The sequence below is a fragment of the Podarcis vaucheri genome (assembly GCF_965113315.1).
Source record: "Podarcis vaucheri genome assembly, chromosome: 2".
In the NCBI taxonomy this organism is placed as follows: domain Eukaryota; kingdom Metazoa; phylum Chordata; class Lepidosauria; order Squamata; family Lacertidae; genus Podarcis; species Podarcis vaucheri.
This window is the reverse complement of record NC_138760.1, coordinates 125,504,639-125,527,270: the sequence shown is the minus strand read 5'-3', so window position 1 is coordinate 125,527,270 and position 22,632 is coordinate 125,504,639. Positions and strand designations below refer to the sequence as shown.

Sequence of the window (22,632 nt, the reverse complement as noted above, 5' to 3'; positions counted from 1 at the left end):
GGGCCAGGCGGAACAACTCTGTCTTACAGGCCCTGTGGAAAGAAAGCAGATCCTTCAGGGCCCTGGTCTCATGAGGCAGAGCGTTCCACCAGGCCGGAGCCAGTGTTGAAAAGGCCCTGGATCTGGTTGAGGCTAATCTAACTTCCTTAGGGCCCGGGACCTCTAGGGTATTTATGGACCTTAAGGTCCTCTGTGGGACATGCCGGGAGAGGCGGTCCTGTAGGTACGAGGGTCCTAGGCCGTGAAGGGCTTAATACTGTGCCAGTGAGGCACCCTTTTCCACAGGGAGAGGCTCAGACTCAGAAGCAGAGAGACTCTGAGACCCCTGGAAAAGGATGCTTTGCTCGCTGGCTGCAGAGTGCAGAGCTGAACTGCTTCTCTCTGCTGCCGCCTGCCGGCTTTTCTCATTGACTTTGTGGGTGCCCTGCCCCCACAATTATATTATTGTGGCTGCCCAAGCACCCACGGCCCCCTGGAGTTGGCTCTTATGGAAGGCAAGCAATGCAGAGCCAGACACACCTCTTTCAAACATGTTAGTAGCTGTTTGCCAGTCCTGCCTGCCTGCAATGCATTTGCACCCCAAGTCTGAAACCCCAAGTTGCACCTGGGGGAAAGGGCATAGGAGGAGGACACAGGAAGCCCTGGAAGGGAGATGATCTGGTTATATCATTGCTAATATCAGACTGCATTGGAGGGATAGAGTCATAGAGTCATAGAGTCATAGAGTTGGAAGAGACCACAAGGGCCATCGAGTCCAACCCCCTGCCAAGCAGGAAACACCATCAGAGCACTCCTGACATATGGTTGTCAAGCCTCTGCTTAAAGACCTCCAAAGTAGGAGACTCCACCACACTCCTGGGCAGCAAATTCCACTGTCAAACAGCTCTTACTGCCAGGAAGTTCTTCCTAATGTTTAGGTGGAATCTTCTTTCTTGTAGTTTGGATCCATTGCTCCGTGTCCGCTTCTCTGGAGCAGCAGAAAACAACCTTTCTCCCTCCTCTATGTGACATCCTTTTGTATATTTGAACATGGCTATCATATCACCCCTTAACCTCCTCTTCTCCAGGCTAAACATGCCCAGCTCCCTTACCCGTTCCTCATAAGGCATCGTTTCCAGGCCTTTGACCATTTTGGTTGCCTCCTCTGGACACGTTCCAGTTTGTCAGTGTCCTTCTTGAATTGTGGTGCCCAGAACTGGACACAGTACTCCAGGTGAGGTCTGACCAGAGCAGAATACAGTGGCACTATTACTTCCCTTGATCTAGATGCTATACTCCTATTGATGCAGCCCAGAATTGCATTGGCTTTTTTAGTTGCCGCGTCACAGTGTTGGCTCATGTCAAGTTTGTGGTCAACCAAGACTCCTAGATCCTTTTCACATGTACTGCTCTCAAGCCAGGTGTCCCCCATCTTGTATTTGTGCCTCTCATTTTTTTTGCCCAAGTGCAATACTTTACATTTCTCCCTGTTAAAGTTAATCTTGTTTGTTTTGGCCCAGTTCTCTAATCTGTCAAGGTCATTTTGAAGTGTGAACCTGTCCTCTGGGGTGTTAGCCACCCCTCCCAGTTTGGTGTCATCTGCAAATTTGATCAGGATGCCCTTGAGTCCATCATCCAAGTCGTTGATAAAGATGTTGAATAAGACCGGCCCAAGACAGAACCCTGTGGCACCCCACTAGTCACTCTTCTCCAGGATGAAGAGGAACCATTGATGAGCACCCTTTGGGTTCGGTCAGTCAGCCAGTTACAAATCCACTGAGTGGTAGCAGAGTCAAGACCGCATTTTACCAGCTTCTTTACAAGAATATCATGGGGCACCTTGTTTCATATCAATGTGCTTCAATGCTTGATAGTTTATTTCATGATGAATTAAAAGCGCCACCTTAGCCACATTATCAAAAGGAATTACAGGTGATTCTCAACTTATGCTTGGGTTATGTTCCAGGAATAGCGCATAAAGCCAAAATCACATATGGTCAAAACACACTGGATTCCACAAAATCCAACACAGGATTGTCAAACGGTTTTTTTCCCCTGGACACCTGCCCCCTTTCTACCTCCTTGTTTGTTTGTTTATTTCTTTATTTATTGCCAAGCATGTATAGCTGAATGCACACAAATTAAATGTGTGAGTGTTTCAAGTTGCTTATATTTGGATAGTAAGTGTTGGCATGAATTAATATGCTTGTAATGATGTATTGTTATATATTTATATTGCTGTCATGTTGTGAGGTGTGTTGGTTACATTTATGTGAAAAAGCAGCATGCATACTGAAATCATAGAATCTTAGAGTTGGAAGGGACCCTGGGGGTCATCTAGTCCAACCCCCCTGCAATGCAGGAATCCCAGCTAAAGCATCCATGACAGATGACCCTCCAACCTCTCTTTAAAAACCTCCAAAGAAGGAGAGTCCACCACCTCTCGTGGGAGTCTGTTCCACTGCTGAACAGCTCTTACTGCCAGAGAGGGTTTTTTTTAATGTTTAGTTGGAATCTCCTTTCTTGCAAATTGAAGCCATTGGTTCGAGTCCTACCACCCAGAGCAGGAGACATCAAGCTTGCACCATCTTCCATGCAACAGCCCTTAAGATATTTGAAGATGGCTATCATATCTCCCATCAGTCTCCTCTTTTCCAGGTTAAACATACCCAGGTTAAACATTCAAGCGCTCCTCCTAAAGCTTGGTTTCCAGACCCTTGATCATCTTGATTGCCCTCCTCTGCACACATTCCGGCTTGTCAATGGCCTTCTTAAATTGTGGTGCCCAGAACTGGCCAGGGTATTTCAGATGTGGTCTGACCAAGGCAGAATAGAGCAGTGTTTCCCAACCGGTGTTCCGCGGCACACTAGTGTGCCGCGAGACGTTGCCTGGTGTGCCGTGGGAGGGAAGCGGGCGAGTCGGGCGGCGAGAGGCGGGGCGGCGGCGGCGAGGAGAGGCCGCCCAGCGCGGGGCTCTCGCCGTCTGCCTGCCTGGCTGCCTGCGTGGCGCTGACGTCACGGGGCTGTAACGTGCCCCACATAGGCACACGCGGGGCGGCGAGCGAGCTCCCTCCCACATCCCATTGCCGCTCGCTTCGGCCGGCCTACTGGGCTGTCGCAGGCAGAAGGCCTGCGCATGCGCGAGGTTTTCGCGCCTTCGGGATTCCCTTCACGCCTTCCTCTTCCCGGGTCCTTGAGAGCGCGGGAAGCGGCAGCGCGAGACCGGCGTTGAGCCTGGTAGGTATTGCGCTTGCCAAGGCAGTCATTTGGGAAATGAAAACTTGCAAAGCAAGCAACCAGTTCAATCTGAAGTACATGTATGCTTAATATCCTGTATCTGAAACCTGTTCTGCCCCCTCCCCCACACTTGGTGCCATTTTCATCTACACATGCAGCAGAGTAAGTTGACCCAGAATAGTACCAATTCAGATGGCAGATGGGAGAATGACAGTGCTGAATGCTTTACCATGTAGAACAGTCCCTGCAAATAAAAACCTAGCATATTTGGAAGAGGGATGCTAGCCTAACCATTACCTTCTATGCTGTTACTATTTTTTTTTATTTTTTTTTACATAAGTAAAAAGTGACCTTTCCCCATCTGGCATGTTGGTGTGCCTCGAGATTTTTTTCATGAAACAAGTGTGCCTTTGCCCAAAAAAGGTTGGGAAACACTGGAATAGAGTGCTACTATTACTTCACTTGATCTGGACACTAGACTTCTGTTGATGCAGCCTAGAATAGCTTTAGCTGCTGCATCACACTGTTGACTCATGTTAAGCTTGTGGTCCACCAAGATATAATAAATATTTTGCTATCTTCCCTCTCTCTCCTTTGTGTAAGCCGTTGTTTGTTTACTCTGTGGACCCAGAGACAAATGGTTTGATGACACTGGTTTAGGGACTGGTCTAAGGCAGAGCAGAATCTACAAAGCAGGTGGTTCTTGCACATTTTTACTGAGTACCAGCCTTGTGTACCCTTAGGCAATGTCACTGGAAATTTACTAGAAAGCCCAGCTTCTCATTGGGCCTCTGTCTCAAGGAAAGAAGCCATAAGTCTCAGGCAGCAAGCAATCACTAAGAGAAAGAACTACATTATTAGGGACCTAGAGTTTACTCAGAAATCTCACCTACAAGTGATCCAAAGTTTTCTCAAAAGGCTCAATCCCCCCCCCCTTTGCCCAAGTATGAAACACAACACTCCAGGTTCTTGATAAACATAACACAGGATTGCCAAAATCCTGACAGATGCCACCTTATGTTTTTGTTGTCAGATGCTCCTTTGTATTCAGATCAGGTCTCAGCACAACAATGTAGCACTTGGGAATGAAGATGCAGCCCAGGAGCCCAGCACTGGAGGCCAAGATAGAGAAGATCTGCACAGCTACCATGTATTTCCCCTTTGTGCTCAAGTAGGTGGGCACAAAGGAGACCCAAACACTGCAGAAGACCAGCATGCTGAAGGTGATCAGCTTGGCTTCATTGAAGGCCCCAGGCAGCTTCCTGGCCAGAAAAGCCACTGTGAAGCAGATGGCAGCCAGGAAGCCCATGTAACCGAGGGCAGCATAAAACATGGCCACAGACCCTTCATTGCACTGCAGGATGATCTCTCCACCCTGGGAATGCTTGTCCGAGTCTGGGAATGGGGGAGAGATACACAGCCAAATGATGCAAATGACCATTTGGACACTGGAGCAGGAAAGGACAATGGAGTTGGCCAGACTTTTCCCTAACCATCTCCTCACCCTGTTCCCTGGCTTTGTGGCCAGGAAGGCCAGCACCACCATGATGGTTTTGGACAGCAAAGAGGATACAGCAACTGAGAAGATGGTGCTGAAGGCCGTTTGTCGAAGGAGGCAGGTGACTTTCCTGGGACGGCCAATGAAGAGGAAGGAGGACAAGAAGGACAGCAGGAGGGAGACAAGGAGGATGTAGGAGAGGTCCCTGTTGTTGGCTTTGACTATGGGAGTTTCCCTGTATTTAATGAAGATCCCTACAACAAAGCCTGTGGTTAAGGACAGGAAGAGAGCCAAAGAAGTCAGGAGAATCCCCAAATATTGTTTATATGATAAGAAGGAGATAATCTTCGGAATGCAGTGATCTCGGTCCTTGTTTGGATATTGTTCTTCTGGACATTTGGTGCAACGCTCTGCATCTGAGGAGAAAAGGAATGGCTTTGGCTTTGCTTACAGACATATTCTATTACATGTCGAGAAATGCACTCATATGGGAGATATCAGAAAATGAGAATGTATTGTAAGAAAGGAAAGCTTTTTGGTGCATTTCCTTATGCGATAGTTTTCGGGCAGTAAGACTACTTTATTACCATATTTCATTTCACTTTTAATTTGTATACTGCCTTTCTATATTGCTATGCAGAAGGAGGGTTACAAGCTGAAGAAATAGACAAAATAGACAGCAAAGATCACAGACGTAATACACACACAAAGAGTCATAATAAAAGCATAACTTTAAAATAAACAACATACCAAATAAAGCAAAATTCAATAATATTCAATCATAATACTCAGAAATAGTAAAATTTAATACCAGCAAATAATACTAAGGAATAGTAAACAGTATAATCTAATATCAGCAAATGCTAAACAGCTTACACATATCATGTACAATAAAGAATTATTAATCAATAATCAATAAAAAATAGCAAGTCACAATGAATAAAATACCCCAAAACATACAAACCATGTAAAAGGATCAAACTACATCTATTCTCATGCTCATTGCCTGGGATATCCAATAACTTCCTGCTGAAATCCCATAATATTTAATTGTTCTACAATGCAATGTAATGTTCACCTAATTTTTTTATTATTGTGCATCATGCTTTCTCTCTTTTAAATGAATTGCAATTTTCACTATTTCTCGTTTATTTTGAAGACATATTTAATTCACTTTTGTGAGGCTGGTTCTGGTTCTCTGATCCTAGAAGGCTTGGTATAAAATAGCCAAAGCAGTGCCTTATGGGCAGGGCAGGCAGAACCCAATTTGCATCCCAGAGATTGCTTCCTGCAAGTCATTTCTTTCAAATAACTTCCTGGAAGGGGATTAAAAATGCATCCAAATATGTCTTTAGAATCTTCACAGAAGGTTTCTGACTTATATGTTGCCCTATTCATATTCTCCCAACAAATTCCATCTCCTGTGGCTTCACCCACCTTCCTGTGTAGATATGGTCCCTTCCGCACACGGAACACAAGCATAGCAGCAAACCGGCTTTCCTTCTTGGACCACCTTGGCATATCCTGGGCGACACCTTTTGGTACACCTGGCGTGAGGAACAGTCTAGCCATAAAGAAAAGATAGCACATTAAAGGGGAAGTGTCAGCAATATTTGGGCATATGGAACTCAGAGTCTGAATGAATGAATGAATGAATAAATTTATTACGGTCATAGACCAGAAGAAAGGAAAAAAATAAAATAAAAGGCAGCAATAATTTATAAGGGAATGATGGTGTCAGTTAAAAGTTGTAAAATTATACATAAAAACAATACACATATACACACACACACACACCCACACACATATACATACTCATATATGCACTACAGTATATGTATGGGCTTAGAAAAGGGGGGGCTTATCCAGGGGTCAGATCATTTACTTTTTTACAGCTAATGCCCTCCGCTTGATCGCGGCCGCAGAAAACTTGGCCACTTTCAATGTTACTTCTGGGTTTTTGTCTCCTAGTAGGATTTTCAGCCGCTGAGATTCAGATCGACCTGGAAATTTCTGAACGATAGGGGAGATGAACAGTAACCTGATATCCCCGTAAAGGTCGCAGTGTAACAGCACATGTGAAGCCGTTTCCACCTCCTTCAGACCACATGGGCAAACTCGTTCAGCATAGGGTGTGCCCTCGTATCTGCCCTTTAGTAAGGCAGATGGCAATACATCAAATCTAGTAAGGGTAAACGCCCGCCTATATTTTGCGATTTGTAGGTCCATCAAATATGGGGTTAGGTTAAACCCTTTTCCATAATCTTGGATAGCTGGATATTTATCTATCTTGCTCATATGGTCCTGAAGCTCTACATCTCCTATTCGCTGGCTCACCATCATTTTAGCCTTTTCAAAGCCTGAGGCTATGAGTTCTTGTGAGGAAAGCCCCAGGCCCCTCAATTTTTCATAAAGCGACAATCTCCATTTAGACTGGAACGGGTCTAGTAGAGTCAATGGAGCCACTCCCACTGGGAAAAATATGAGTTTTAGCCAGAAGTGAACACGGCAGTGTTAGAGACACAGGTAGGTAACCCTAGTAGGGAACGATAAAATTTAGTTTGTACAGATTCCAGGGACTTGAGTTTTCGACAATTAAATATCTGGGTGCCATACGTCAATTGTGGAAGTATTTTTGCAACAAAGACCTGGGAGGCAGCAGGAACATATTGACCTCCTTTTCTGTAAAAGAATCTTATGATAGCTCTGGAAGATCTTTGCGCATTTACAATGGAATTCTTAATCTGATGGCACCAAGATCCCTTCTCATCAAAAATTATTCCAAGATATCTAAAAGATGTTACTTGCTCAATAGGTTGGTTATTAATTTTCCATTTATGTCGGAGTTTTCTCTTGGAGAACACCATAATTTTTGATTTGGTGTAGTTTATTATTAGGTGTTCAGCTTCGCAATACTCTGTAAGAGCTCGTAAAAGTTTTCTTAGACCCACACAAGAGAAGGAAATAAGTGGAACTCAGAGTCTGGAAAGAACCCAGCAGGGTCTCCAGTCCCACAAGCAAGCACCTTTGATGTAAGGGGTGCCAACTTGAGTAAAATATTGTGGGGGCCCAGGTAAGCCACACAACACATAATCGATGCCCATCAACTTTATACGGCCCCAGCCCCCTCAAAAATTTTAACGTGGGGGCCAAAGCCCCCACAGCTCCTAGGAGTTGGCTCCTATGCTTGATGTAAATGGCCTCGGCCCAGTATACCTGAAGGAGCGTCTCCACCCCCATCGTTCTGCCCGGACACTGAGGTCCAGCGCCAAGGGCCTTCTGGCGGTTCTCTCATTGTGAGAAGCAAAGCTACAGGGAGCCAGGCAGAGGGCCTTTTCGGTAGTGGCGCCCGCCCTGTGGAACGCCCTCCCATCAGATGTCAAAGCGATAAACAACTACCTGACATTCAGAAGACATCTTAAGGCAGCCCTGTTCAGGGAAGTTTTTAATGTGTGACATTTTAGTGTATTTTTGGACTCTGTGGAAACCTCCCAGAGTGGCTGGGGAGGCCCAGCCAGATGGGCGAGGTACAAATAATAAATTATTATTACTATTATTATTATTATGTAGAATGGAAGCCTCCCTACTGTATTTGCTTTTTAAATAATAACAATAACAATTTATTTCTACCCCACCCATCTGGCTCGGTTTCCACAGCCACTCTGGGAGGCTGCCCACAAAAGATTAAGAATACATTACAACATCAATCATTAAGAAATTCCCTGAACATGGCTACCTTCAGACGTCTTATAAAAGTCAGGTAGTTGTTTATTTCCTTGACATCTGATGGGAGGGCGTTCCACAGGGCGGGCATTGATTCATAGAGTTTGGAAACAACCCAACAAGTTCTCTAGGCACAGGGCAAAAGATGCAGAAACAAAAGAAAAGAAGAGAAAAATCCCATCCCAGAACAGCAGCAATAAAACACTCTGATGAAGAGCAGTATTTAAACATAGAGTAGGATCACATCTTATGCAGGAGTTACATTCCGGGGAAGGAGTAGTATATGCCAAAATGTATATGCAGTGGTAGCTTCGTTCCTGAATGGCTTGGCTCCCAAACATATCAGCTCCCAAACGCTGAAAACCCGGAAGCAAGTGGCTTTCAGTTGAGTGCAGGAAGCTCCCGCAGCCAATTGGAAGCCGTTCCTTGGTTTTCGAACAGTTTGGGGAGTTGAGTGGACTTCCGGAATGGATTAAGTTCCAGAACCAAAATTCCACTGTAATCAAATGAGCCCCTTGGACCTCAGTATCCGGGCTGAACGATGGGGGTGGAGATGCTCCTTCAAATATATTGGGCTGAGGCGGTTTAGGGCTTTACAGGTCAGCACCAACACTTTGAATTGTGCTTGGAAGCCTACTGAAAAGAGTATCAATACATAGGTCTCAGGGGACGCGGGTGGCGCTGTGGGCAAAAGCCTCAGCGACTAGGGCTTGCCGATCGAAAGGTCAGCGGCTCGAATCCCCGCGGCGGGGTGCGCTCCTGTTGCTCGGTCCCAGCGCCTGCCAACCTAGCAGTTCGAAAGCACCCCCGGGTGCAAGTAGATAAATAGGGACCGCTTACTGGCGGGAAGGTAAACGGCGTTTCCGTGTGCTGCGCTGCCTCACCAGATGCAGCTTTGTCACGCTGGCCACGTGGCCCGGAAGTGTCTCCGGACAGCGCTGGCCCCTGGCCTCTTAAGTGAGATGGGCGCACAACCCCAGAGTCTGTCAAGACTAGCCCGTTACGGGCAGGGGTACCTTTACCTTTACCTTTTACACAGGTCTTTGAGCAACTGGACTGAGGCACACACTAATAATAATAATAAAGAAGGTACATTCAGGGGAAGTATTCGTGTCCCAGGAGTATTTGTGTCTATGGAGCTGATTCATAGAGTTTGGAAACAACCCAACAAGTTCTCTAGGCACAGGGCAAAAGATGCAGAAACAAAAGAAAAGAAAGGAAAAATCCCATCCCAGAACAGCAGCAATAAAACACTCTGATGAAGAGCAGTATTTAAATATAGAGTGTGATCACATCTTATGCAGGGGTTACATTCAGGGGAAGGAGTAGTATATGCAAAAATGTATACACAGTGGTCCTTTGGTTCCTGAATGGCTTGGCTCCCAAACAAATCAGCTCCCAAACGCTGCAAACCCAGAAGCAAGTGTTCCGGTTTATGAACATTTTTCAGAAGCCAAACGACCGACACGGCTTTCAGTTGAGTGCAGGAAGCTCCTGCAGCCAATCAGAAGCTGTTCCTTGGTTTTTGAACAGTTTGGGGAGTTGAGCGGACTTCTGGAATAGATTAAGTTCCAGAACCAAAATTCGACTGCACTCGAATGAGCCCCTTGGAACGGCTCCTGCACAACCACCCTGACCTTCCGGAGCTGGCATGCCAAGCAGGCCTTACTCCCAAGCTCTCTCTTTTGCTCACTGGGCTCCAGGATGCTCTTGCGTGGGCTCTGCGATTTTCTCATGAGATCTCGCAGGGCCGGGCTGGATTAGCCATTAAGCAAAATAAGTACGTGCTTAGGGCATCCAGGGAAGGCGGGGACCACAGGAATTTTTCTGTTGCTGGATTTACCATGGACCATATTGTGCAGCTCAATCAGGTTCCAGAAGAAAGGCTCCCACAATATATGAAAAAATTACATACATACAAACAAATAAACACAAATACAAACATACATGTGTGTGTGTGTATCTGCACATGAAGAGTGCAGCGCTGTCTTGCCGGCCCTGCAGAAAGTTGTCAAGTCCCGCAGGGCCCTAGTCTCTTGGGACAGAGCGTTCCACCAGATCGGGGCCACAACCAAAAAACCCCTGGCTCTGGTTGAGGTCAGCCTAGCCTCCCTGTGGCCCGGGACCTCCAAGATGTTTTTATTTGAAGACCAAAAGGAGCAAAAGGAAAAGAGATTAGAAACTCCCCTCAGCCTCAGCCTCCACAAACAGTGGTCAGGATGATAGGAGCCAGAGCCCGGCAGTGCCTGAAGTGCCACTGTCTCCCTATCCCTAAATAAGAACTATTTCCCTGTGAAAGGGAACCACTGAAGCGGTGGTGGAGAAGCATGATATCCATGATGTATTTAATTATTTACACTTTAAGCTTGGTTACTGGGGGCTGGGAAAAGTTATATGGAAGATGCTCAGCAAAGTTTCTTGGAGATATGATTCTGCTAATGAGGAAGTCTCCAGGCCGCAAGTAACTCTGTGCTTCATTTTCTTCCCTCATCAACTTTAAGGAGTGTAGAAATGAAAAATCACGGGAGACGAGAGAGGCAGGTGTAACATGAGGCGTCTGTCTGGGCGGGCCTTGAGAGCCTCTTTTATTGAGTATTACAAGCATTGCCACAGGTGGGCCTGTGGCTGATTGGTGGATACATACACACAGAAACTTGTGATTGGTTAACATAAGTACTAAGGCGGGAATTACGTGTGAGAGGTGGGGATTACATGTGATCATTTATCACTGATACATTAAAGGCTGAGAATCAGAGCTAGAACTAGACAGGCATGAAGCCTCCTAATTGAATTATAACTAGAGATTAATATGGCACAAACAATATAACAATCAGCTAGGCATGGAGAACAGGTACAGTTTGTTTTCCATGAGCTTGGGATGTCTGTTACTAATGATTGATCATAGCATGAGACAATGGAATAATCAAGTTCTGTGGATGTGGTCAGCTAGGCGTGAAGAGCAGGTTCGTACAGTGTGTGCAAAAGCAGGGAAAAGCCTACAAGCAAGACTTCTCAGAAAGCAAGAGAAAAGAGGAGCAAGGCTTCCCCAAAATGGAGCAGTTTTGTGCAGAAAGAGACTACAGTTATGTGCAGAAAGAAGACTTCCCTTTAAAGGAGCACTTTGCTTTCAGCTTCAGACTTGTCATGTGACAAAGACACATGAGAGCAGAAGCAGCAAAGCAGGCTGGAAAGTGCTGGGACTGCACAGTCATTTGGGCCTCCTAAAGTTATTCAGCCCTAACTGCTAACTGTTGGGTCACTCTGTCATGTGACAAAGTAGCCAGTTTCTCTTTTGTGCTCTCGGTAAGAAATCAGAGTCTGTCTGCTTCGGTTGTGAGCAGAGTCAGTATGTAATCTCAGTCAAACTGTTTGGAACCATGTTGTTTATGAAGAAGTTTATTTTAACTTAGTAAAGCTTTTATTCTTTAAAACTCTGCATTATTAATTTACGCTGCGCGTCAAGACTTGATGGTGCATTAGAAGCAGAGGCGGCAGCAGAAGCCGCAGCAGGGAGGTCATTCTGGCTTGGCCTCCTACACCTCTATTTTGACCTCTCCTTTCTCCTCCACAGCCAGGGAATCAGAAGAAGTCAACACCCTCCAGCACAGTGTGATATGTATAACCTCATGCTTCCTTGGCTTCTGATGTCTGGGCAATTGCCAGAGATCTCTCTTGAGCTTTGGGAAGAATAAACCACTGTCATTTTTATAATTAAAAGGGGAAGAAAGTTCTTGGGATCTCTACATGGTTCAAGGGACAATGACTGCTCCCCACTTAAAACAGGGGGTGCCCTTTGCGTGGACGCGCACAGCCCCTAGATCTCAAGCGGCTCCAACAGCATAGGCTTGGTTTGCCTTCCCTCAGGTGGGATACCTTGAGGTCTCCGCCTACCTCAGTCAGTTGTCCAATCCCACCTGGGGGAAGCGTTGCCAAGGAGACCAGGCCAGGTAGGGGAGGGATTACCTGCCCACACAATAGAGAGAGGATCTTCACTGGCAATCCTCACTTGGCTCCAGAGCTTCTCCCACCCTACCCACCCTCAGTTAAGGTCTTATTTTGCAGGTTAACTTTTCTTCACAGGTTTTGCAGGTTAACTTTTCTTCACAGGTATGCGGGCGCTGCTACGTTAAGGTCGCTGTTAAAGGGCCGGAAAGGAATTTCCCTGCATTGGCAGGTTTCGCCTTTCCCGTAGCAAAACGTCACAACTTTGGCGGTATCAGGCCTTGGGCGGAATCCTTTAGTGCACCTTCCTCTTTGCGGCGGTGATACCAGGGTTACCCGTTAAAGGGGTTTCTGAAGGGAGGCTTTGACCGTACGCCGAAAGGTTGTCATTGCTGTCCCCTGCGGCGGTGGCGTAACGGGGGTGGCTATCTCTGCTTGAACATATGTTCTCCAGAGCCGGCCCATCCCCCCCCCCACACACACACTGGATAACCCTGATGCTCCCTAGGTCCCCGGCTGGGGACTGGGGAGGGAGAACGCCCAATGCCTGAGCCAAGGTCTACCCACATTTGAAATTTAATAAAGTTGTGGCCAATTTAATCCCATAGCACGTTGTCTTGAGTCGTTATGACGGGGGGGGGACCACGCGGGATCTGGGGACTCTGCCTGTCCATGCAAGAACAGAGCTGGGGGAAAATATGTTTACACCGAATCACAGATGTGGCTTCAAACTGCAACATGAGTCACTTGCATTTCGGGCATGAGTTTGGCTTGAACTTTGCGAAGAACAGCCCTGCTGGGTTAGTCCAAACTCCCATCTAGTCCTGCAACACAGTGGCCAATCAGACATTGCTGAGAAGCTCACAAGCAAGGCATGAAAGCAATGGGCCTTGCCAGGCACTGGTCACCAGCAATTGGCATTGGAGGGAAGTAACTATTCACTGCATGATTCAATATTTTGTTTGCTCACAATCTCCCAACCTTCCGATTCATTGGATGTCTATGAGTGCTGGTGCTATACAAGAGAGGGAGACAAAAAGGATGCATCCTGCCCTTCTCTAGCAGCTCAGGGCAAATAAGTATGAGGTCTGGTCCATGGGGGTGAGTGGGGACTACCCACCAATCTCAACCGGCCTTCATGCCACCACCACTCACCTGCCTTCTTACTTACAAGTGGTGGTTCTTCTCCATCATTGTCTCTGGCTCCAGCTATCGTGGTGCCCCCTCACTCCCACCAAACAGACAGCTGTCACATCTATTTGTTGATGCTGACTTTGAAAACCCTAAATGACATTGGTCCTGTATAGCTAAAGGAGTGTCTCCACACCCATCGTCCAGACCAGATACTGAGGTCCAGCTCCAAGGGCTTTCTGGAGGTTCCCTCAAGCATTAATACACTCAAGTGAGATTCCGTTTTTCAGTTGCGGTTTTTAATACTAGAAGCAGAATTTCAAGTTACACTAAGTTATTATTTAGGCTTAGGTTATGAACTCAGGAAGAAAGGAAGGTGGGTCATGTCAAAGTACAAACTGGATATGGTAGAGATCGATACTTATGTTTGAAGAGGGAGGCTGCACTCCAGGAGACTCTACAGGTAGGGTTATCCCTAAAAGTTGTATCTCCAGACACTCTCCAGGCATGTGATTCAATGATTCCCTTTCATCATTCAAGATGAATGAAAAATGAGCAAACTTTATCTAAAGAGATGCATTAATTCCCAAGGCAACGCTGTGTGTTTCATTACTACTGTGGTGGGAAACGGTTATAAATATGTTAAGAATCAGGCAACAACTTTAGTTTTTGTGGCCAGGTGTTCCTTTGTGTTCAGATCAGGCCTCAGCACAAGAATGTAGCATTTGGGAATGAAGATGCAGCCCAGAAGCCCAGCACTAGAGGCCAAGATAGAGAAGATCTGCACGGCTACCATGTATTTCTCCTTTGTGCTCAGGTAGGTGGGCACAAAGGAGACCCAAACGCTGCAGAAGACCAGCATACTGAAGGTGATCAGCTTGGCTTCATTGAAGGCCCCAGGCAGCTTCCTGGCCAGGAAAGCCACCGTGAAGCAGATGGTGGCCAGGAAGCCCATGTAACCCAGGGCAGCATAAAACATGGCAACAGACCCTTCATTGCATTGTAGAATGATCTCTCCAGCCTGGGAATGCTTGTCCGAGTCTGGGAATGGGGGAGAGATGCCCAGCCAAATGATGCAAATGACCATTTGGACACTGGAGCAGGAAAGGACAATGGAGTTGGCCAGACTTTTCCCTAACCATCTCCTCACCCTGTTCCCTGGCTTTGTGGCCAGGAAGGCCAGCACCACCATGATGGTTTTGGACAGCAAAGAAGATACAGCAACTGAGAAGATGGTGCTGAAGGCCGTTTGTCGAAGGAGGCAGGTGACTTTCCTGGGACGGCCAATGAAGAGGAAGGAGGACAAGAAGGACAGCAGGAGGGAGACAAGGAGGATGTAGGAGAGGTCCCTGTTGTTGGCTTTGACTATGGGAGTTTCCCTGTATTTAATGAAGATCCCTACAACAAAGCCTGTGGTTAAGGACAGGAAGAGAGCCAAAGAAGTCAGGAGAATCCCTAAATATTGTTTATATGATAGGAAGGTGATAATCCTCGGAATGCAGTGATTTCGGTCCTTGTTTGGATATTGTTCTTCTGGACATTTGGTGCAACGCTCTGCATCTGAGGAGGAGAAAAGGAATGGCTTTGGCTTTGCTTACAGACATATTCTATTACATGTTGAGAAATGCACTCATATGGGAGATATCAGAAAACGAGAATGTATTGTAAGAAAGGAAAGCTTCTTCGGTGCATTTCCTTATGCGATAGTTTTCGGGCAGTAACACCGCTTCATTTCCATATTTCATTTCGCTTTTAATTTGTATACTGCCTTTCTATATTGCTATGCAGAAGGAGGGTTACAAGCTGAAGAAACAACAAAATAGACAGCAAACATCACAGGCATAATACAGACACAAAAAGTCATAATAAAAGCATAACTTTAAAATAAACAACATATCAAATTAAGCAAAATTCAATAATATTCAATAATAATATTCAGGAATAGTAAACAGTAAAATCTAATATCAGCAAATGCTAAACAGCTTACACTTATCATGTGCAATAAAGAATTACCAATCAATAATCAATAAAAAACGGCAAGTCACAATGAACGAAATACCACAAAACATGCAAACCATGTAAAAGGATCAAACTGAGAAACAAGGACACACAACTTTTAATTTATTTATTTTTAATATCCTTGAACTCCTCTCTTCCAAGCTGCTACAGCTGTTTTCAAACTCCTTGTCTGGGATATCCAATAACTTCCTGCTGAAATCCCATAATTTTTAATTGTTCTACAATGCAATGTAATGTATTGTTCACCTATTTTTATTATTATTGCGCATTATGCTTTCTCTCTTTTAAATGAATTACAATTTTCACTATTTCTCGTTTATTTTAAAGACATTTTTAATTCACTTTTGTGAGGGTGGTTCTGGTTGATGATCCGAGAAGGCTTGCTATAAAATAACCAAAGCTGTGCCTTATGGGCAGGGCAGGCTGAACCCAATTTGCATCCCAGAGATTGTTTCCTGCGAGTCATTTCTTTCAAATTACTTCCCAGGAGGGGATTAAAAATCAAGAAAGGATCTGCATCCAAATATGTCTTTAGAATCTTCACAGAAAGTTTCTGGCCAATATGTTGCCCTATTCATATTCTCCCAACCAATTCCATCTCCTGTGGCGTCACCCACCTTCCTGTGTAGATATGGTCCCTTCCCCACACGGAACACAAGCGTAGCAGCAAACCGGCTTGTCTTCTTGAACCACCTTGGCATATCCTGGGCGACACCTTTTGGTACACCTGGCGTGAGGCACAGTCTAGCCATAAACAAAAGATGCACATTAAAGGGGAAGTGTCAGCAATACTTGTGCATATGGAACTCAGAGAGTCTGGAAAGAACCCTTCAGGGTCTCCAGTCCCACAAGCAAGCACCCTTGATGTCAGGGGTGCCAACTTGAATAAAATATTGTGGGTGCCCAGGTAAGCCACACAACACATAATCAATGCCCATCAACTTTCCTAGGAGTTGGCTCCTATGGTTGATGTAGAACGGAAACCTCCCTCCTGTGTTTGCTTTTTTAACAATAACAATAATAGTTTATTTATACCCCACCCATCTGGCTGGGTTTCCCCAGCCACTCTGGGCGGCTTCCAACAAAAGATTAGGAATACATTAAAATATCAATCATTAAGAACTTCCCTAAACTTGGCTGCCTTCAGATGTCTTATAAAAGTTAGGAAGTTGTTTATTTCCTTGACATCTGATGGGAGGGCGTTCCACAGGGCAGGCCCCACTACTGAGAAGGCCCTCTGCCTTGTTCCCTGTAACCTCACTTCTTGCAGGGAGGGAACCACCAGAAGGCCCTCGGAGCTGGACATCAGTATCCAGGCTGAAGAATGGGGTTGGAGACGCTCCTTCAAATATATTGGGCTGAGGAGGTTTAGGGCGTTAAAGGTCAGCACCAACACTTTGTATTGTGCTCAGAAATGTACTGAAAAGAGTATTAAAAAATAGGTCTTTGAACTACTGGACTGAGGCACAGTCTAATAATAATAAAAAAGAAGGTACATACAGGGGAAGTATTTGTTTGCCACGAGTATTTGTGTCAATGGAGTCGATTCATAGAGTTTGGAAACAACCCAACAAGTTCTCTAGGCACAGGGCAAAAGATGCAGGAAAAAAAGAAAAGAAAAATCCCATCCCAGGAACAGCAGCAATAAAACACTCTGATGAAGAGCAGTATTTAAATATAGAGTATGATCACATCTTATGCAGGAGTTATATTCCGGGGAAGGAGTATTATATGCCAAAATGTATATACAGTCGTACCTTGGTTCCTGAATGGCTTGGCTCCTAAATAAATCAGCTCCTGAACGCTGCAAACCCGGAAGCAAGTCTTCCACTTTGTGAGCATTTATCAGAAGCCAAACGTCTGACGCGGCTTTCAGTTGAATGCAGGAAGCTCCTGCAGCCAATTGAAAGCCGTTCCTTGGTTTTAGAACAGTTTGGGGAGCTGAGCGGACTTCTGGAATAGATTAAGTTCAAGAACCAAAATTCCACTGCACTCGAATGACCCCCTTGGAACGGCTCCTGCACAACCACCCTGACCTTCCGGAGCTGGCATGCCAAGCAGGCCTTACTCCCAAGCTCTCTCTTTTGCTTTCGGGGCTCCAGGATGCTCTTGCGTGGGCTCTGCGATGTTCTCATGAGATCTCGCAGGGCCGGGCTGGATTAGCCATTAAGCAAAATAAGTACGTGCTTAGGGCATCCAGGGAAGGCGGGGACCACAGGAAGTTTTCTGTTGCTGGATTTACCATGGACCATATTGTGCAGCTCAATCAGGTTCCAGAAGAAAGGCTCCCACAATAAATGAAGAAATTACATACATACATACGAACATACATACATACATGTGTGTGTATCTGCACATGAAGAGCGTTATGCACATTTAATAATTTGCTTAATTAATTATAACGAAAGCATCAGCCAAACTTCCAAAAGATTATACTTGAATTTCTGTTGGAAATATTCAACAGATAACTAGATCTTCATGTGTATCATGTGGAATAAAGGGGCTCTTACCTGGTTGAACCACTTGGGCCACACAATAGCTTCTGGGTTAATGGTGAGCTTGAAGTCAGTGGATGCCTCTCTCTCTATACTCCCAATTTTCACTCTAACACAAGACTCATTGGGAAGCACCACCCAATTCTCAATATCAAACATGATTGGCAGCTCCCCATTCTCACCCAAATACAGTCCGCCCATGGAAGTGTTCAACCACCGGGTTTCTCTTAAGAAAGGGTGAAGCTGGAATGACAGGGAAAACACCAGAATTTCAAAGCATTTCAAAGCATTTTGGACATCTCATCCCTTGTCCCTTTGAGCTCCAAAGTCCTGGCATATCTGGCCTCGTTGGAATCTACAAAAGACTAAACACCCAAACTTAGAAAGCATTTTGGTGCCTCATCCCTGCTTCCTTGGAACTCAAAACTCCTGTTGTGCCACAACTTCTCCTACTGGCAAGACTAAACAGACACCCTCCAGGGGGAGGGACGTCTGCTTTTAACTGGTTTTGGCTTCTATTGGTTTTATTATATGGTCTTATGTTTTTTATTGCAGTAGACCACCTTGATATTGCATTCACGTCTAAATCAATGAGAATGATTATTGTAGAGTTGGTAGAAAGAACTTTGATTTCTAGAAAGGGAAAGGAAATACCTGCCATGGCTGTAGCCTTTGACATGCCAACTGGTCTCTTCCATCTGCAATCAACATCTGCTTTGATATGGATGAACAGGCAACATTTAAAGCATGTGCCATGATTTGGACACTGAAGTATGTTCTGTGGCTGTCTTGAGACAGAACAGTCTGCAGCTCCTCTTCAGACGGCACCTCCGGATTCTCCACATCTCTGCATCTTGTCCAACCTCTCACAGCGAGAACGTGCTTTGAGTATGAACAACTAAATGCTTTTTGCCGATAAAGATTAAAAAGATGGGACTCTTGTTTACAGCATTCATGTTTGCTCCTTATTTTGGTCTTCATTACAAAGGAGAATGAACCATGGATATACTTCAGGTACTTGGGACTGAAAGACAAATTCATGTCAAGGTCTTGAAAAGCTGTTGTGAGCCATACTTTTGGCCCAATTTGTTTCTCGAGTTCTTGTTGTAGTTTCATGATGACAACCAATCCCCTATAACTGCTTACATAGTAAAGGAATACATCGGTCTCTATCCATAGGGCAACTGATTCACTTTGTGTGAACATCTTTTCCGGTATTGATACTGAAAAGGCAACACAAATTCCATTGCTGGCCATCAGAGATGTCAAGGCATTCAAGAACCTTTCTCCATTCTCATTCTCTGGAGCAAAGAGGCCGATCCACGTCCATCCAAAATGCTGGAGCAACTTTACAATCCCCAGGTACTGAACTTCTTCATTGGGGACCGTATGGTAGACAAAAGGGACTTTGGTGTTCTCATCAACAACCCCAGATACAAAGCCATAACTGATCTGGAGTGGGGAAGAAAAAGTATAGTGTTTCATATTCAGAGCAAAGTACAGGATTAGCCTGAAATATTTAATACCTAACAAATATTGTGCTGGCCAGGGCTGATAGTTTTATTTTGAAACTTTGGGCAGTTGCAAAACTAGCAAAGTCTCCGTGTTGAAGAATCATAGAATTGTAGAGTTGGAAGCGACCCTGAGGTTCATGTTGTCTTCCCCCCTGCAATGCCGCTGTCCCATACGGGGATCAAGCCTGCAACCTTGACGTTGGCAGCACCACACTAACCAACTGAGCTATCTAGCTTAACATAGCTCAGGATTTTCTCCCTCTTTAATGACTCTTTTTGACTCTGCTGACAATAAAGTGAATTTATTTTGCTGCTGAACCTCTTTTGTGTCCCTCCATGCCCCACCATTCATACCTGTGGGATTTTGTACATGCCTGACGTGGTTGAAATCACTTTGGAGATGATGGAATTGGCTCCTTCAAGAACAGCCAAGATATTATTCCATTTTCCACAGCGATAGTTTGGAATATTGCTTTCCCAACCTGCAAGCAGGTCTAGCATGGCATCAGAAGTGATCCTTGCATTGTAATAGTTCTCATAGAGGCTGTAGCCCAATGTAATATTGCCTAAGAGCCTGGGATCCCGGTTGATCTCTTGGATGGTGAACAAGAAGGACAAGATGTGCCAGTAGAACCTATATGGCAATCTGTATGAAATCAATCAAATAAAAAGTGTCAAATCATTCACCATTTAATGAAAATAAATCATGATCAGGTTCATTTATACATTTGTGTTCTTCAGCAAGCAGCACAGCAGCACAGCAGGTAAAAATAGAGCATGTCTGGGAATATGCAACCCACTAGCTGCTGCGAAACTCAAGTTCCCTTCAGCCCCTGCCAGCATGGCCAGTGATCAGGGGTGATGGGAGCTGCAGTCCCGCAACATCTGGAAGACCACAGAGTCCTCACCCCTAAAATGGAGACTATTTCCCTAGTAAACAGGAGCCATTGGGGTACAGTAGAAAAACGTGACGTCCTTCTGCATATAATTACTTACTCATCCTTAAACCTGGTTAATGGGGGCTGCGAAAAGTTGTATGGAAGTTGTAGACCAAACACATTTGGAGATATTATCCCGCCAATGAGGAAGTCGCCAGTCTGGAAATAATTCTGTGCTTTGATTCCTTCCCGGATTGGATTCAAGTGGCATTTTGCATTCAGGTTTCTGCAGGATTCAAGCAAAATGAGCAGCATCAGCATCTGGGATCTCATTCTGACTGACTGCTACACCTCTCTTGCGAGTGTTCCTCTCTCCCCCATAGCCAGCTACATCAGAAGAAGCCAAAAGACTCTTATTTATCCAATATGGGTGGTGGTCAGCTATAGCTTCAGAGCCATTAAACCTCACACAGATGTATGCCACCCCTCTTATTCTCAATCATGACTCAGTCTGTCTCTGACACAGGTGATCTTCTGTGCGTCAAATTTTCCCTCAGGAACAAGGCAGAATAAATCACTATGATTTTGATAATTATAAGGGGAAGGAAGTTCATATCTGCAACAACCTGAAGTCTCTGTGTGGCTTGAGGGGCAGGAGCAGAGTGGGAGATAAACATGGTTGCAAGGAATCAAAGTCGGTGCAAAGTTGGTTAGTTTGACATGGGTCACGTGGCTTACCTGGGTCCCCACAATATTTTATTTAAGTTGGCACCCCTGACATCAAGGGTGTTTGCTTGTGGGACTGGAGACCCTGCTCTCCAGGGAGGTCCGGCTGGTACCTTCATTGTACACCTTCAGCTGCCAAGTGAAAAAGTTCCTTTTAAACCAGTCCTTTGGCTGATTGACATCCCATGCCCTTTGAAATGTCTTCTGGGTGGAGGGATTATTGGTTAGTTTATGTTCTTTTTTATTATGTATTTTGTCTTTTTTATATTGTATTTTTATGTTGTGAGCCACCCTGACATCTATGGCAGATGGGCGCTATAGAAATTTAATAAATAAGATAATAATAATAATTAATCAAACTGAGGTGTCTGGCTTAGCTCTTTTCTGACTACCTAGTATCAAGTTTCAGTCATGTCCTTCCATGTACTAAGTTTTCTCCTAGTCTTGTACTTTTGATCCTCATCAAAACTCACGTGCCAAAAATATTTCTCTTCCACAAACTATGTGTATCACCGTTGCAGATTTCCATATGACCTTTTATCTATTGTCCTTCCTGTAGCTAGTTTAATGTCCCTTTTCTACTAATTTAGCTAAGTTCATTTTGCACTTTAGCATTTCAGTTGACAATGTCTTAAGAGGCTTAGGAAATTCAGCTATGAATAATGTGCAGTGTAACTCAAGATAGAAGAGCCTGGTACAGGAATGATTTCCAGCAACAAGGGGGAAATCCACAATTGCTATTAGTGAAGAATCGGGCATCAGAAACTTTAAGAGGTCTACTGTCAATTATTGTCAATCTCCTCCGCATCACAAGTAAGCTAAGGGAACTTTGACCATGATGCTTTTGGACCTTTTTCTCACCATACACATGATTAGCTGGAATTGCAGTGAGAGGAAACTGCTTGCCTATGCAGGGGGGGAGGGGTTATTGGGGCATTGTTTTTTGACTACGTATTTTGTGGTGTCGTAGTTATACTTTGATTTTGTTCTGTGAACTACCCTGAGGCCTCCCGGCATAGGTATATAAATTCAATTAATAATTATTGTAGCACCCTGCTTGTGGTTAACGCTTAGCTGGAATGAAATATTCAATGCAGCAATAGAGAAATTAAAATAATAATTTATTTGTCAGACAAATAAATGAGAGACACAGTGGTATATGGTTACCAAAGCTCTGCTCACTCCATCCCTGATGGCCAGCACTTATATTTCCTCAGCCCAGGCCCCTTGCTCCTCCTTTGGCTGCCTCTGTCCAATCAGCCTGGTTGAAATTCCTATTTGCTGTTTGCTAGAACCAATCATAAAAGATACACCCATTTCCTATTACCTTTTATGGGAGACAAAGAGCTATATTTCCTTCTATCCATAAATGGCAGACAAGTAGCCATATATCTTACATTTGCCTCGACCAGGCGCCTTAATTACCAGATCATCTTTGCCCTATTGCCCTATTGACTCCAAAACAGATGGCTAAAACAGATGGCTCATGG

At 45.0% G+C, this 22,632-nt stretch overlaps 1 protein-coding gene across 1 annotated transcript; it reads right to left on the bottom strand.

The window, feature by feature from the left end:
- Positions 1–4,231: 4,231 nt before the first annotated feature.
- On the bottom strand, positions 4,232–20,950 carry LOC309525344 (vomeronasal type-2 receptor 26-like; the record flags this gene model as incomplete). Its single annotated transcript, XM_082210914.1, has 6 exons — positions 20,535–20,950; positions 19,893–20,184; positions 18,679–19,476; positions 18,040–18,267; positions 6,152–6,278; positions 4,232–5,130 (listed from the first exon to the last, which is right to left on the bottom strand). Exons 1-6 carry the CDS (start codon positions 20,747–20,749, stop codon positions 4,232–4,234), a joined length of 2,559 nt encoding a protein of 852 aa, XP_082067040.1. The 5' UTR covers positions 20,750–20,950.
- Positions 20,951–22,632: the final 1,682 nt, after the last annotated feature.